Source organism: Coregonus clupeaformis, chromosome 10, assembly GCF_020615455.1.
Source record: "Coregonus clupeaformis isolate EN_2021a chromosome 10, ASM2061545v1, whole genome shotgun sequence".
Lineage (NCBI taxonomy): Eukaryota > Metazoa > Chordata > Actinopteri > Salmoniformes > Salmonidae > Coregonus > Coregonus clupeaformis.
The window spans coordinates 2450767-2468973 of record NC_059201.1 but is presented as its reverse complement, the minus strand read 5'-3'; the positions used below and the strand labels follow the sequence as shown (position 1 = coordinate 2468973).

General features: G+C 43.0%; 1 protein-coding gene across 1 annotated transcript in view; it reads right to left on the bottom strand.

Moving 5' to 3' along the window:
• Window positions 1–14305: 14305 nt before the first annotated feature.
• LOC121574721 (sodium- and chloride-dependent taurine transporter) overlaps window positions 14306–18207 on the bottom strand; it is a 49524-nt gene continuing 45622 nt past the window's right edge. The window contains exons 13-14 of the mRNA XM_041887269.2: window positions 17629–17799; window positions 14306–14891 (exon numbers count right to left, since the gene is read on the bottom strand). Coding sequence (XP_041743203.1) covers window positions 14733–14891; window positions 17629–17799 — 330 coding nt within the window. The 3' untranslated portion in view covers window positions 14306–14732. The remainder of the gene's footprint in view (window positions 14892–17628; window positions 17800–18207) is intronic.

Below are 18207 nucleotides of genomic sequence, written 5' to 3'. Positions count from 1 at the left end.
ATCATATAGTGTAGAAAAGTCATGCATGCATGGGTCTGACGCACTCTGGACTGCGATGGTATTTGCCATTCTCAAATCTTCACATTGGTGATCAGGTACTTTTCCTCTGCTTTTATACAGTATTCATCCAGTCTCCAAAACCTTCCGCAGCCCCAGAAGAGTGTCTGTCGGTAGTGCATCATCTCAGCAGCAAACTAGTTGAGACACATACTACTACTACTGTCCTACCAACTTGATATGAGATGTTTAGTCAGCCCCTAGGTAAAGTAAATGACTCAGGAGGAGGTTCCAGCTTACAATGTGGTCAAGAAACATTAAATAACATGGACCTTTCTAGCATGTCTAGCTAGCGACGCCAGTCAGTTACCAAGCATAAAGATTCTTGGAGAAATTAGAAAATGATGTCCCCACCCCGGTTTGCGTCCCAAATGGCACCCTGTTCCCTACATAGTACACTACTGATGACCAGAGCTCTATGAGCCCTGGAGGGCCCTGGTCAAAAATAGTGCACTGTAGGGGATAGGGTGCCATTTGGTACACATCCCCAGAGTCCCGTTTATACCCAGAGTCCCGTTTATACCCAGAGTTCCGTTATTCCCCAGTGTTGGAAGCACCAGTTGGGTCTATAAAGTACAAAGCACTCATTGTTCTTGGAGATTTTGGAGAATTCTCATAAGAACAATCACCTTCTCTGTTCAGGCTCGTATTATTGCCCACGGAACTGGCCTGGTCCTGCTGGTCACAGAACTCTCCACTTTGTTTCTCTGTCTATTTTCGCTCTCATTCTCTCTCTCTGTCTCTCTCTCTCGGTCTCTCTCTGTCTGTCTCTGTCTCTCTCTCTCTCTCTGTCTGTCTCTGTCTGTCTCTCTCTCTCTGTCTCTCTCTCTGTCTCTCTCTCTGTCTCTCTCTCTTCTCTCTCTCTCTCTCTCTCTCTCTCTCTCTCTCTCTCTCTCTCTCTCTCTCTCTCTCTCTCTCTCTCTCTCTCTCTCTGTCTCTCTATAAATTCTTATGTAAACAAAATCTGTCCCTGGTAATGGAAGGCCAGCGTTAATCATGCGTTTTGCTTGAGGTGGTCGGATGAGCTCAGATGACCAGGTCCTAAACCCAGAAATCCACAGGGCAGTTTCATAATTCTGGGCCTGTATTCATAAAGCATCTCAGAGGAGTGTTGCTTATCTAGGATCAGTTTTGCCTTTCAGATCATAATGAATAAGATTATATGAACTGGGAAGACTTTTAAAAACAGGTCCTGTTCTTCTCGAAGGGGGTACTAACTTTTAAAAGGGACATTCTCAAAGCGCTTCAATAGAATAGATTGCTACATGTACTGTGAAGTGTCCTCATGTACGAATTATGAATCTTTGAGATGGAAGAAAAGTGTTTTTCTACGCAATATGAAGTGGCCAAAAAGTGTTTTCTTAAGATTTGAGTTTAACAAGCTTTTGAGTCGTTTACATGTGATCATCCCCAGTGCTTGACTTGGACTGAAATAGGGCCCGGTACTCATTTTCGGTGCCGGTACTGTTTATATTTAGGTGCAGGAGCTCCACAATACTTTTGAGCTAATATTCTATAAGAGGAACAGGAGCTCAAGCGGTAGAACATTTGAGGTGCCGGTACTCAGCTCCGGTGAGCTCCTGCCCGAGTCAAACACCGATCATTCCTATTCATTTCAATGGTCAAATTGATGTATGCATTGATAGTGTGTATTTTTAAATGTGTTTATTAAAGTTCTATTCTCTGTATAGTATTTTTATATGATATTTTCTCCCTCAATGGATCGAAGCACAAGAAAGAAAATACACATATGGATTTAGGTTATTGAGATTAGGCTGTTGATGTAACATTGTTTTTATTTTGACATTTCTTTATAAAATAAAAATAAAAACTGGACTGCTACTCCTCTTTTTGAAGAAATTAAAAAAAATAATAATAATAATAAACAAGGACATCTTTTTTACTACACGTTTGTGTCATAAGTGAAAATTAAAGGTAGTTATTTAAATATGTTTACTGCATCTTAGAGTTACAGATTGAACTGCTGTATATAATTTAAAAGGTAATTTCCGATTGAGCCGACATATGGAGCATTTACCGTGAATGCAGTCGATCAATCACGCTGTAACGGTGAACTTCCGCAATATGGATTGAATAGAGACCCTATGGGTAAGTTTGTTGTTGATACACTATATACATTATCCCAAACACACACAAATGCACGCACAAGCAAACACACACACACACACACACACACACACACACACACACCTGCTGTTGTAGTATAATGTTTAAGTAGGGGTGGAAGGCAGTTATATTATTTGTTTATCCTTCTTTGCTTAACTGCTTAAACTTGTAGTCCAGAGGTAAACTGGGTTCTTACTGTAGTCCAGAGGTAAACTGGGTTCTTACTGTAGTCCAGAGGTAAACTGGGTTCTTACTGTAGTCCAGAGGTAAACTGGGTTCTTACTGTAGTCCAGAGGTAAACTGGGTTCTTACTGTAGTCCAGAGGTAAACTGGGTTCTTACTGTAGTCCAGAGGTAAACTGGGTTCTTACTGTAGTCCAGAGGTAAACTGGGTTCTTACTGTAGTGCAGAGGTAAACTGGGTTCTTACTGTAGTCCAGAGGTAAACTGGGTTCTTACTGTAGTGCAGAGGTAAACTGGGTTCTTACTGTAGTCCAGAGGTAAACTGGGTTCTTACTGTAGTCCAGAGGTAAACTGGGTTCTTACTGTAGTCCAGAGGTAAACTGGGTTCTTACTGTAGTCCAGAGGTAAACTGGGTTCTTACTGTAGTCCAGAGGTAAACTGGGATCTTACTGTAGTCCAGAGGTAAACTGGGTTCTTACTGTAGTCCAGAGGTAAACTGGGTTCTTACTGTAGTCCAGAGGTAAACTGGGTTCTTACTGTAGTCCAGAGGTAAACTGGGTTCTTACTGTAGTCCAGAGGTAAACTGGGTTCTTACTGTAGTCCAGAGGTAAACTGGGTTCTTACTGTAGTGCAGAGGTAAACTGGGTTCTTACTGTAGTCCAGAGGTAAACTGTATGCCTTTGGGCCTTTCTTTACATAATGAAGAAAAAAAACACACACTCTCTTCAAATGGGTACGCTCTAAATGGTGTTTAGGCTTGATAACATACCAAAACAAATGGTGTTTAGGCTTGATAACATACCAAAACAAATGGTGTTTAGGCTTGATAACATACCAAAACAAATGGTGTTTAGGCTTGATAACATACCAAAACAAATGGTGTTTAGGCTTGATAACATACCAAAACAAATGGTGTTTAGGCTTGATAACATACCAAAACAAATGGTGTTTAGGCTTGATAACATACCAAAACAAATGGTGTTTAGGCCTGATAACATACCAAAACAAATGGTGTTTAGGCTTGATAACATACCAAAACAAATGGTGTTTAAGCTTGATAACATACCAAAACAAATGGTGTTTAGGCCTGATAACATACCAAAACAAATGGTGTTTAGGCCTGATAACATACCAAAACAAATGGTGTTTAGGCTTGATAACATACCAAAACAAATGGTGTTTAGGCCTGATAACATACCAAAACAAATGGTGTTTAGGCCTGATAACATACCAAAACAAATGGTGTTTAGGCCTGATAACATACCAAAACAAATGGTGTTTAGGCCTGATAACATACCAAAACAAATGGTGTTTAGGCCTGATAACATACCAAAACAAATGGTGTTTAGGCTTGATAACATACCAAAACAAATGGTGTTTAGGCTTGATAACATACCAAAACAAATGGTGTTTAGGCTTGATAACATACCAAAACAAATGGTGTTTAGGCTTGATAACATACCAAAACAAATGGTGTTTAGGCTTGATAACATACCAAAACAAATGGTGTTTAGGCCTGATAACATACCAAAACAAATGGTGTTTAGGCTTGATAACATACCAAAACAAATGGTGTTTAGGCTTGATAACATACCAAAACAAATGGTGTTTAGGCCTGATAACATACCAAAACAAATGGTGTTTAGGCCTGATAACATACCAAAACAAATGGTGTTTAGGCCTGATAACATACCAAAACAAATGGTGTTTAGGCCTGATAACATACCAAAACAAATGGTGTTTAGGCCTGATAACATACCAAAACAAATGGTGTTTAGGCTTGATAACATACCAAAACAAATGGTGTTTAGGCCTGATAACATACCAAAACAAATGGTGTTTAGGCCTGATAACATACCAAAACAAATGGTGTTTAGGCTTGATAACATACCAAAACAAATGGTGTTTAGGCCTGATAACATACCAAAACAAATGGTGTTTAGGCTTGATAACATACCAAAACAAATGGTGTTTAGGCCTGATAACATACCAAAACAAATGGTGTTTAGGCTTGATAACATACCAAAACAAATGGTGTTTAGGCTTGATAACATACCAAAACAAATGGTGTTTAGGCTTGATAACATACCAAAACAAATGGTGTTTAGGCTTGATAACATACCAAAACAAATGGTGTTTAGGCCTGATAACATACCAAAACAAATGGTGTTTAGGCTTGATAACATACCAAAACAAATGGTGTTTAGGCCTGATAACATACCAAAACAAATGGTGTTTAGGCTTGATAACATACCAAAACAAATGGTGTTTAGGCCTGATAACATACCAAAACAAATGGTGTTTAGGCTTGATAACATACCAAAACAAATGGTGTTTAGGCCTGATAACATACCAAAACAAATGGTGTTTAGGCCTGATAACATACCAAAACAAATGGTGTTTAGGCTTGATAACATACCAAAACAAATGGTGTTTAGGCTTGATAACATACCAAAACAAATGGTGTTTAGGCCTGATAACATACCAAAACAAATGGTGTTTAGGCCTGATAACATACCAAAACAAATGGTGTTTAGGCTTGATAACATACCAAAACAAATGGTGTTTAGGCTTGATAACATACCAAAACAAATGGTGTTTAGGCTTGATAACATACCAAAACAAATGGTGTTTAGGCTTGATAACATACCAAAACAAATGGTGTTTAGGCTTGATAACATACCAAAACAAATGGTGTTTAGGCCTGATAACATACCAAAACAAATGGTGTTTAGGCTTGATAACATACCAAAACAAATGGTGTTTAGGCTTGATAACATACCAAAACAAATGGTGTTTAGGCTTGATAACATACCAAAACAAATGGTGTTTAGGCTTGATAACATACCAAAACAAATGGTGTTTAGGCTTGATAACATACCAAAACAAATGGTGTTTAGGCCTGATAACATACCAAAACAAATGGTGTTTAGGCTTGATAACATACCAAAACAAATGGTGTTTAGGCCTGATAACATACCAAAACAAATGGTGTTTAGGCTTGATAACATACCAAAACAAATGGTGTTTAGGCTTGATAACATACCAAAACAAATGGTGTTTAGGCTTGATAACATACCAAAACAAATGGTGTTTAGGCTTGATAACATACCAAAACAAATGGTGTTTAGGCCTGATAACATACCAAAACAAATGGTGTTTAGGCTTGATAACATACCAAAACAAATGGTGTTTAGGCCTGATAACATACCAAAACAAATGGTGTTTAGGCCTGATAACATACCAAAACAAATGGTGTTTAGGCCTGATAACATACCAAAACAAATGGTGTTTAGGCTTGATAACATACCAAAACAAATGGTGTTTAGGCCTGATAACATACCAAAACAAATGGTGTTTAGGCTTGATAACATACCAAAACAAATGGTGTTTAGGCCTGATAACATACCAAAACAAATGGTGTTTAGGCTTGATAACATACCAAAACAAATGGTGTTTAGGCTTGATAACATACCAAAACAAATGGTGTTTAGGCCTGATAACATACCAAAACAAATGGTGTTTAGGCTTGATAACATACCAAAACAAATGGTGTTTAGGCTTGATAACATACCAAAACAAATGGTGTTTAGGCTTGATAACATACAAAAACAAATGTTGTTTAGGCTTGATAACATACCAAAACAAATGGTGTTTAGGCCTGATAACATACCAAAACAAATGGTGTTTAGGCTTGATAACATACCAAAACAAATGGTGTTTAGGCCTGATAACATACCAAAACAAATGGTGTTTAGGCCTGATAACATACCAAAACAAATGGTGTTTAGGCCTGATAACATACCAAAACAAATGGTGTTTAGGCTTGATAACATACCAAAACAAATGGTGTTTAGGCTTGATAACATACCAAAACAAATGGTGTTTAGGCCTGATAACATACCAAAACAAATGGTGTTTAGGCTTGATAACATACCAAAACAAATGGTGTTTAGGCCTGATAACATACCAAAACAAATGGTGTTTAGGCCTGATAACATACCAAAACAAATGGTGTTTAGGCTTGATAACATACCAAAACAAATGGTGTTTAGGCCTGATAACATACCAAAACAAATGGTGTTTAGGCTTGATAACATACCAAAACAAATGGTGTTTAGGCTTGATAACATACCAAAACAAATGGTGTTTAGGCTTGATAACATACCAAAACAAATGGTGTTTAGGCTTGATAACATACCAAAACAAATGGTGTTTAGGCCTGATAACATACCAAAACAAATGGTGTTTAGGCTTGATAACATACCAAAACAAATGGTGTTTAGGCTTGATAACATACCAAAACAAATGGTGTTTAGGCTTGATAACATACCAAAACAAATGGTGTTTAGGCCTGATAACATACCAAAACAAATGGTGTTTAGGCTTGATAACATACCAAAACAAATGGTGTTTAGGCTTGATAACATACCAAAACAAATGGTGTTTAGGCTTGATAACATACCAAAACAAATGGTGTTTAGGCTTGATAACATACCAAAACAAATGGTGTTTAGGCCTGATAACATACCAAAACAAATGGTGTTTAGGCCTGATAACATACCAAAACAAATGGTGTTTAGGCCTGATAACATACCAAAACAAATGGTGTTTAGGCTTGATAACATACCGAAACAAATGGTGTTTAGGCTTGATAACATACCAAAACAAATGGTGTTTAGGCTTGATAACATACCAAAACAAATGGTGTTTAGGCTTGATAACATACCAAAACAAATGGTGTTTATGCCTGATAACATACCAAAACAAATGGTGTTTAGGCTTGATAACATACCAAAACAAATGGTGTTTAGGCTTGATAACATACCAAAACAAATGGTGTTTAGGCTTGATAACATACCAAAACAAATGGTGTTTAGGCCTGATAACATACCAAAACAAATGGTGTTTAGGCTTGATAACATACCAAAACAAATGGTGTTTAGGCTTGATAACATACCAAAACAAATGGTGTTTAGGCTTGATAACATACCAAAACAAATGGTGTTTAGGCTTGATAACATACCAAAACAAATGTGTTGTTGTGTGGCTTAGCCTACGGAGTGTGAGGTTTTTTTCAGCACCTGCTGAGAAGAAAACATATATTTCTAAGATTAGAAGTTAGAGCAACAGTACTGTGTTTTTCCACCACTTCTCTCACTGCTTGGCCTCAACCTGCCCTGGCCGCACAAAGCAAACAGCAGGGATTCATTAGTCACCAAAATTGAAGAAAACGGACTGAAACAAAGAGGGACTGCCTGAACCTGTCCAAGAAGAAACACTGTTGCTACGGTTGTGCAACACAGTAGTTGTCTATCTCCAGTCTGGACAAAACAGAGCAGAGCAGAACAGAGGAACCCGGCTACTGCAGGCAGAAATCAACTGTCACTCACTTCCTGTTTTTCACCCAGTCAGAGGAATGCAAAGCAACACAGGATCTCCGCGCAGAGAGAGAGAGAGAGAGAGAGAGAGAGAGAGAGAGAGAGAGAGAGAGAGAGAGAGAGAGAGAGAGAGAGAGAGAGAGAGAGAGAGAGAGAGAGAGAGAGAGAGAGAGAGAGAGAGAGAGAGAGAGAGAGAGAGAGAGAGAGATATTAAACTATTAAAACATATGAATCTAAAATTAAAGTTTAGACACCTTTTGCAACCTATTTTTGGATCTGATGAAGTCAGATTAAAATATGTTTGTATGAATTATAACTTCGTGCACATCTGAGTTGAATAAAGGCAATAATAAGAGGAACACAAGAGGAAATAGGTTTTGTTTTTGTTATTACAGAGCACAAATGCCAAATCTTTCCAAAAATATATTCTCTGCCATAATAAGCTATTCCTGGATAAATCTGGCAGACACAGACTAACTAAACCTTACTTGAAGAAATAACTTGCGTTTATTTTAAGAATGGACTGTCTTCCCCAGGGCAAACAGATCTCTTTAGCCAGGGATCAGGGCCTGTGGTCACAGAGTAGGAGTGCTGATATAGGATTAGTTTAGCTTTTTACATGATAAAGAATTAAAGATTATATGGACAGAGGGGACCTGATCCTAGATCAGCACTTTGTGAATACAGGGCCAGATCAGTGTGTGAAATATTTTACCGTGAGGCTTCATCTTCCGATATTGGGTCAAGAACAACACATGGTTAGTATGCCGAATGGAATCTCATGCGATTGTTTGAGACTTGGGTTTACATGCCAGTCATGCTGGTAAATCATGGTGTGAAGGGGTATAGAAGTGAGTTTGATCAACTTTTGTCACACTATGTTACAGTGTAAGACATTGCACAGCAAATTCATCAGGCTTCTCCCACATGACTATTATAAACCGTGTCGTTTGGGTCATGGATGCTGAGATGACTAAAGCGGGTCATGGATGCTGAGATGACTAAAGCGGGTCATGGATGCTGAGATGACTAAAGCGGGTCATGGATGCTGAGATGACTAAAGCGGGTCATGGATGCTGAGATGACTAAAGCGGGTCATGGATGCTGAGATGACTAAAGCGGGTCATGGATGCTGAGATGACTAAAGCGGGTCATGGATGCTGAGATGACGAAAGCGGGTCATGGATGCTGAGATGACTAAAGCGGGTCATGGATGCTGAGATGACTAAAGCGGGTCATGGATGCTGAGATGACTAAAGCGGGTCATGGATGCTGAGATGACTAAATCGGGTCATGGATGCTGAGATGACTAAAGCGGGTCATGGATGCTGAGATGACTAAAGCGGGTCATGGATGCTGAGATGACGAAAGCGGGTCATGGATGCTGAGATGACTAAAGCGGGTCATGGATGCTGAGATGACTAAAGCGGGTCATGGATGCTGAGATGACTAAAGCGGGTCATGGATGCTGAGATGACTAAAGCCTACATAATGATACCTGGTGTCTGATGTTATATTTCAAAGAAATTGACCATATGTCCAAAAAAGTAAACAACCCCACAATAACATTTTTTTAAAAAGATGTTTAATTTTTATTTTTCCCTCACAAAGTTGTCAAATTACAAATGCCACCTATCAAAGCAAAGGATACTTACTAAAAATATGCTTTTTTTTTTCATCACTAGAAATGTAAAAACCAGTAAATAACAGCACAAAGCAATGGTATGAAGAACAGTAGAACAATAGAGTTCATATAGTACCACATAAATCAGTTTGGTCTTTATAAGGTACTCTTTATGAGGTACTCTTTATAAGGTACTCTTTATGAGGTACTCTTTATAAGGTACTCTTTATGAGGTACTCTTTATAAGGTACTCTTTATGAGGTACTCTTTATAAGGTACTCTTTATGAGGTACTCTTTATAAGGTACTTGGGAGAGAAATAGGAGAGAACCCGGTAGAAGGTCTACCGAACACATCAGGTCCATCACATGTGACCACAGCATTGGCAGCAGGAACATAGGGAGGAGATGTGGGACTGAGTTGGTAATCTGATTGTTGAAGCATGGATTCTCTAGCATGGTCCCAGATCTGTTTGTGCTGTTTTCCTATGGTGAGTCAGGACCATAGGGGTCACAAACTGATCTGGGACCAGGCTATTTTACATTTACATTTTAGGCACAACGCTCTTACCCACTAAGCTACCTGCCGCCCTATGCCTCCATAGGTAATGCTCATTCCAAGACAGATACATTTTTTTTTTTTAAAGCATTAGGTTTATGTTGATTTTCTACCACTCAATGTTGTGTTCAATTTCAACATAATGTGTCCCTTGCATACCTGATGTGTTTATGAATTATAATAATGGACTATCGTTGCATTGAATTAATGGGAACATCTTCTCAGTCGTTCTGAAATTACATTTTGTCTTTTCGCAGATACATATTTATATAACATTTGTAACATGTTACGTAAATATGTATCTGTAACATTTATCCAAATTAAATATTTTGTAACCATGATTGTGTTTATTGGTTGGCAAATAACTAGCTGTGTCCTCAGTCATCCTTATATATAGTGAGATCGCTGGGTGGCTCAGTTGGTAGAGCATGCTGCTTGCAACGGCAGGGTTGTGGGTTCGATTCCCACGGGGGACCAGTACGAAAATGTATGCACTCACTACTGTAAGTTGCTCTGGATAAGAGCGTCTGCTAAATGACTTAAATGTAAGACCATTCCCTGTAGTTTGTCAGTTATATGCCTACCAAATTGTGTATCTTTATTTTAGGAGAGCTATTTTATGTATCAACCCACTTGTGACAAGAGTATGTATCAACCCACTTGTGACACTAAAACACAATGTTTAATGTGTAGTACTAACTATACAAGCATCTTAAGTCATATGTCTTGGAACCAGCATTGTTGTGGGGGTTTTAGCCCCCCCTAGTTTGGGGGTCGGGTGGGGGTTTGGGAGGGAGCACTGGGTCCATACTCCCAGCAATAGGTCCTCCTCACCTCTCCACCATGATAGCGGATGTGTGGTGGGATTGATTTTCCAAAATCAATGCCATGGCATCACCCAAGTGGGTGCTACACATTGGTGGGTGGATGAGTTGAGGTGAGTTTCCCCTCATTACTATGTAAAGCATCTTGAAAAGCTCAATATAAATCCAATCAATTATTATTATTTATTATATGGATCATGAGGATGTTGAGTGACTGCTCACTGCTTTATTATGTGGCCTATAGAATTACTGCGCATGAGAAAAGCAAAGGCTTTTTTTTTTACCAAAGATGTTTTATTTATTAAGAAATAAAAAGGTTTTACTGTTTTTCTCAGTAAAAACCCTCATTTTAAATACACATTTTTTGCTTTACAGGTTATTTAGCGCCATAGAAATAAATAATAATAATAATTTCCAATTTGTATTTTAAAAAAGGTTTCCCCTTGTACATTCTTATAAAGGAATGGCTGGTATGTAATGTAATGTATATGAGGCAGGAGAGTTAAAGAAGTTGAACATGATGTTTTCTATCCGTAATAGACTTCTCCAATCGCTAGCGATGGACTGGGTGTCATTATCTTCACCGTAATAATGCTTTCTCTTTCTTTTTTCAGTAGGCTTCTTTGATACGGCACCTGTAAGGCACCTAGCTAGCTAACTACTGGCGGGTTGTTACAGGTATCTAGCTAGCTAACTACTAGCGGGTTGTTACAGGTATCTAGCTAGCTAACTACTGGTGGGTTGTTACAGGTATCTAGCTAGCTAACTACTAGCGGGTTGTTACAGGTATCTAGCTTGCTAACTACTAGCGATTTGTTACAGGCACCTAGCTAGCTAACTACTGGCGGGTTGTTACAGGTATCTAGCTAGCTAACTACTAGCGGGTTGTTACAGGTATCTAGCTAGCTAACTACTAGCGATTTGTTACAGGTATCTAACTAGCTAACTACTGGTGTTTAATTTCTGCGGGTCATAATCTCCTAAACACACTAACAGCACTGTGGTAAAGGGAAAAGGGGATACCTAGTCAGTTGCACAACTGAATGCGTTCAACCGAAATGTGTCCTCTGCATTTAACCCCTCTGAATCACGGGTAGGCCTAAGTTTGGCGGCATCATTTTAGAATGTCACCTGTACTTCACAGGCCAATTCAGACTACCAGAAAGCATTGAGTCAGTAGTTATAAAATGGCAGGGTTACTTTTCATTGCAACAATATTTGTATATATCTTTTGATAAAAGATTAATCAAATTCTGTGTGTGTGTGTTATGACAGAGAGCGATACTAATGCAACGAACGTTGTTTCTTTGTTGATATTATGGCATAATATTTTGTGGTTTTCATTGGCCCCTGAAATTGTCATTTTTGTCTCTCGCATTGTTTTAGCAACTATTTTCTCTTTTCTCTAAACTTCCAAAGTAAAAAGTACCACCTATTTAAAAAACAGAGTGAAAAACATACTTATCTTTCCACAAAGTATTACACATTACAAATTGCAGTTTTGTTGATTAACAGCAAGTTGTTAAATGACGATTCATCCTCAAAAAGTATTAGTAACTGGAGACTGGGTGGTCATTTTACATTTTGAATACAAAAAGGCAAAAATGTGACAGAAAAACAATCAAAATAAAATAAAATGTTTTCTAATTGTATACAACAAAATCAAAAATATATGTTTTTTTTTCAATGTAATAGAATCAATAGAATCAACCGAAGCTTCCGTTCACTACATGGGGTTTCACATTTCAACATTCCATTTTAAGAAGAATATCTTTGCATTGTGAATCATAATGCTTAAAATCCCATCAGGCTTTGTTTGAATTGTTTCTGCCTCTTTGAAAAGCTGTATTAATATCATATTTAAAACTAAGCTTAGATATGACAACCGATAGATCGGGAGTGTGAGAAGGCTGGAGGGAGTGGATATTATTAGTTAGTATATTAATCAATTACTATATTCATCAATTACATCATAATTTCACTGACCTAGCCTACAGAAATTAAATGGAAAGATCTGATTGATAAGGAGTTTGCTTGCATTTGGATGGTTCCTTAATGAGCAATTATGGCAGGTCCTCTAGGCTCCTATCAATCCATGTTGAGACAGACTAAAGAGATGGTATAAGCATTATATAGTGATGCTGTTGTTCCTCTTATTGACTTGCCACTATGTCATGTCTTCTATCTACAGCCAGAAATACGACAAGAGACTAAAACACACAGAATAAACGAAAACGCACTGCATTATTAAGTGATAATGATCAATCAGAGACTTTAAACACGTGCGATGTAGCTACCCTATGGATGGATGGATTGGATGGATGGATGGATGGATGGATTGTATGGATGGATGGATGGATGGATGGATGGATGGATGGATGGATGGATGGATGGATGGATGGATGGATGGATGGGATGGATGGGATGGATGGGATGGATGGATTGGATGGATGGATGGATGGATGGATGGATGGATGGATGGATGGGATGGATGGATGGATTGGTTGGATGGATGGGATGGATGGCATGCAGCAGTAGTGTCCTTCACACCAACGTAGTCTAAAATGAAGTTGGGATGGATGGGATGGATGGATTGGATGGATGGATGGATGGATGGATTGGATGGATGGATGGATGGATGGATGGATGGGATGGATGGGATGGATGGATGGGATGGATGGATGGATGGATGGATGGGTTGGATGGATTGGATGGATGGATGGGATGGGATGGGATGGATGGGATGGATGGATGGGATGGATGGATTGGATGGATGGATGGATGGCATGCAGCAGTAGTGTCCTTCACACCAACGTAGTCTAAAATGAAGTTGGGATGGATGGGATGGATGGATTGGATGGATGGATGGATGGATGGATGGATTGGATGGATGGGATGGATGGATGGATGGCATGCAGCAGTAGTGTCCTTCACACCAACGTAGTCTAAAATGAAGTTGGGATGGATGGATTGGATGGATGGATTGGATGGATGGATGGATGGATGGGATGGATGGATTGGATGGATGGATGGATGGCATGCAGCAGTAGTGTCCTTCACACCAACGTAGTCTAAAATGAAGTTGGGCTTAAGTGGATGTACACAGGTCTGCACCTCCACAGTCAGAGCCAGGTACAGTTGCTGACACTAAAAAGTTAGGTAGCGCTGCAGTGTCATATATATATATATATACTGGCAAAACAATTGCGGCAAGATGCTCAAGTGCCTTCTAGCAATTGTTTGTCACCAAACCCTGGTACAGCAGACCGGTACAGGGTTTGCTTTTTGTTTTGTTTTAGTGGCCCGCAGCTGTAGATGAGATGCTCTGGACCCTGAACGCAGCTTAGTAGTGGAGGTACGTTCAGGTTCAGCTGTAATTTTACAACAGACATCAACGACAAACTAACACTCAAACTAATCTCACTGTATACAACAACGGCACCACCTCCACGATATCGTCATACATTAGTTAAGCTGAGAAGAGAGGGGGCTAGGTTGATCTAGATACACCAACATCACATAGTCAAATGTTACAGCTCAAAACACGACACACATTTCGTTCTTCCCGTTTTTATACGGCCCTTTGTATTATCTAAGTACATTTTATTGTATTTTTTTTTTTAAGATTCCACCCCAAAAATAGAGACAGACCACTTATAATTCTACAGGAAAGAAGAAGTATGAATGTCAGGTTCTGTTCTTATAGGATACTGCTGCTCCATGTGACTTGGAGATCACAGAACTTCATCAATCGTAATAACAGAAATATTCATAACAATAGTTTAATAAAAAATATTAAAAACATAAGACAGAAAACCAATAACGTAACTTCCTCTGTAGAAAACAAAACAAAAAGAAGCCTCCTAGTGCAGATACATAGCAATGTAAACCTGGTCCTACAAGTAGTTTAGCGATAATATAGTATAGTAACATAGAAAGCGGGTATTTCTTTTAAAAATTCTTTCCTCTCACAGAGAGCGCTCACATCATGGTTTCTACAATAGTGTGGGTGGGCTTGATCAGGCCGTTGTTCCCGTTGGGGTCCAGCGGGTAGGCCAGCTCGGAAGCCTTGCCCTTGGGACGGTGGTCGGCTGGACGGGAGCTAGCACCTCCTAGCGGAGCCGCCACGGCCTTGATCCTCTGGAGGGAGACAAAAAGAAAAGCTCTGTTTAACTTCACAGTAAATACCAATATACAGGTAGGATTATACGACTCCCAAGTCTATATGGTACAGATGGATGGACATGAGAAATGACCTCCACACAGGGGTACAGTATACCAGTCAGAGGTCAAGATGGAGCTGCTTATACCTGCTATCAATTTCTTGACAGATCTACATGAAGTACCTAAAGTCTAGGGTCCAGGGTCTAGGGGTAGGGGCCAGGGGTAGGGGCCAGGGTCTAGGGGTAGGGAAGAGGGCCTAGAGGTAGGGGCCAGGGGTAGGGGCCAGGGTCTAGGGGTAGGGGCCAGGGTCTAGGGGTAGGGGCCAGGGGTAGGGAACAGGGGTAGGGGCCAGGGTCTAGGGGTAGGGGCCAGGGTCTAGGGGTAGGGGCCAGGGTCTAGGGGTAGGGGCCAGGGGTAGGGGCCAGGGTCTAGGGGTAGGGGCCAGGGTCTAGGGGTAGGGGCCAGGGTCTAGGGGTAGGGGCCAGGGGTAGGGGCCAGGGTCTAGGGGTAGGGGCCAGGGTCTAGGGGTAGGGGCCAGGGTCTAGGGGTAGGGGCCAGGGTCTAGGGGTAGGGAAGAGGGCCTAGCGGTAGGGTCTAGGGTCTAGGAGTAGGGGCCAGGGTCTAGGGGTAGGGGCCAGGGTCTAGGGGTAGGGGCCAGGGTCTAGGGGTAGGGGCCAGTGTCTAGGGGTAGGGGCCAGGGTCTAGGGATAGGGGCCAGGGTCTAGGGGTAGGGGCCAGGGTCTAGGGGTAGGGGCCAGGGTCTAGGGGTAGGGGCCAGGGTCTAGGGGTAGGGGCCAGTGTCTAGGGGTAGGGGCCAGGGTCTAGGGGTAGGGGCCAGTGTCTAGGGGTAGGGGCCAGTGTCTAGGGGTAGGGAAGAGGGTCTAGGGGCCAGGGTCTAGGGGTAGGGTCCAGGGTCTAGGAGTAGTGGCCAGGGTCTAGGGGTAGGGGCCAGGGTCTAGGGGTAGGGAAGAGGGTCTAGGGGTAGGGGCCAGGGTCTAGGGGTAGGGGCCAGGGTCTAGGAGTAGGGGCCAGGGTCTAGGGTAGGGGCCAGTGTCTAGGGGTAGGGGCCAGGGTCTAGGGGTAGGGGCCAGGGTCTAGGGGTAGGGGCCAGTGTCTAGGGGTAGGGGCCAGGGTCTAGGGGTAGGGGCCAGGGTCTAGGGGTAGGGGCCAGTGTCTAGGGGTAGGGGCCAGGGTCTAGGGGTAGGGGCCAGGGTCTAGGGGTAGGGGCCAGGGTCTAGGGGTAGGGGCCAGTGTCTAGGGGTAGGGGCCAGGGTCTAGGGGTAGGGGCCAGGGTCTAGGGGTAGGGGCCAGGGTCTAGGGGTAGGGGCCAGGGGTAGGGCCAGGGTCTAGGGGTAGGGGCCAGGGTCTAGGGGTAGGGGCCAGGGTCTAGGGGTAGGGGCCAGGGTCTAGGGGTAGGGGCCAGGGTCTAGGGGTAGGGAAGAGGGTCTAGGGGTAGGGGCCAGTGTCTAGGGGTAGGGGCCAGGGTCTAGGGGTAGGGGCCAGGGTCTAGGAGTAGGGGCCAGGGGTAGGGGCCAGGGTCTAGGGGTAGGGGCCAGGGGTAGGGGCCAGGGTCTAGGGGTAGGGTCTATGGTCTAGGAGTAGGGGCCAGGGTCTAGGGGTAGGGAAGAGGGTCTAGGGGTAGGGGCCAGGGTCTAGGGGTAGGGGCCAGGGTCTAGGGGTAGGGGCCAGTGTCTAGGGGTAGGGGCCAGTGTCTAGGGGTAGGGGCCAGGGTCTAGGGGTAGGGGCCAGGGTCTAGGGGTAGGGGCCAGGGCCTAGGGGTAAGGGTCTAGGAGTAGGGTCCAGGGTCTAGGGGTAGGGGCCAGGGTCTAGGGGTAGGGGCCAGGGTCTAGGGGTAGGGGCCAGGGGTAGGGGCCAGGGTCTAGGGGTAGGGGCCAGGGTCTAGGGGTAGGGGCCAGGGGTAGGGGCCAGGGTCTAGGGGTAGGGGCCAGGGTCTAGGGGTAGGGGCCAGGGTCTAGGGGTAGGGGCCAGGGTCTAGGGGTAGGGTAGAGGGCCTAGGGGTAAGGGTCTAGGGGTAGGGAAGAGGGTCTAGGGGTAGGGAAGAGGGTCTAGGGGTAGGGAAGAGGGTCTAGGGGTAGGGAAGAGGGTCTAGGGGTATGGGCCAGGGTCTAGGGGTAGGGTCTATGGTCTAGGAGTAGGGGCCAGGGTCTAGGGGTAGGGAAGAGGGTCTAGGGGTAGGGGCCAGGGTCTAGGGGTAGGGGCCAGGGTCTAGGGGTAGGGGCCAGGGTCTAGGGGTAGGGGCCAGGGTCTAGGGGTAGGGGCCAGGGTCTAGGGGTAGGGGCGAGGGTCTAGGGGTAGGGGCCAGGGTCTAGGGGTAAGGGTCTAGGAGTAGGGTCCAGGGTCTAGGGGTAGGGGCCAGGGTCTAGGGGTAGGGGCCAGGGTCTAGGGGTAGGGGCCAGGGGTAGGGGCCAGGGTCTAGGGTAGGGGCCAGGGTCTAGGGGTAGGGGCCAGGGGTAGGGGCCAGGGTCTAGGGGTAGGGGCCAGGGTCTAGGGGTAGGGGCCAGGGTCTAGGGGTAGGGTAGAGGGCCTAGGGGTAAGGGTCTAGGGGTAGGGAAGAGGGTCTAGGGGTAGGGAAGAGGGTCTAGGGGTAGGGAAGAGGGTCTAGGGGTATGGGCCAGGGTCTAGGGGTAGGGGCCAGTGTCTAGGGGTAGGGGCCAGGGTCTAGGAGTAGGGGCTATAGGGGTTATGTACTAACCTCTATGAGTGGTCCATCGGACTGGATGATCTTGATGACAACCACCATAGGAATACAGATCATAGAAGCCAGGGCCAGAGTCCAGCCCACACCGATGGACCAGTCGGGGTACTCGTAAACCTTGTTGTACGTCAAAGGTTTATATTTGACCAAGGAGAAGACGAAGCAACCCTGGAGACAGAGACAAACAACAATGGAAATCAAAATCATCTTTATTCGCCAAATACATTTGCATGTACAGGAATTTGACTTGGTGAAATGGTGCTCCCACAATAAACAGAATATACAGACAGATGATAACCAGGATATACAGACAGATGATAAACAGGATATACAGCCAGATGGTAAACAGGATATACAGCCAGATGGTAAACAGGATATACAGCCAGATGGTAAACAGGATATACAGCCAGATGGTAAACAGGATATACAGCCAGATGGTAAACAGGATATACAGCCAGATGGTAAACAGGATATACATGTAGAAGCAGAGTTTACAGAAATCACGTGGTATGTACACTGTCAGCTAAGAAAAACAAGCTTCACTATAAACACTAAGCTACATTATAAGGGAAGGTT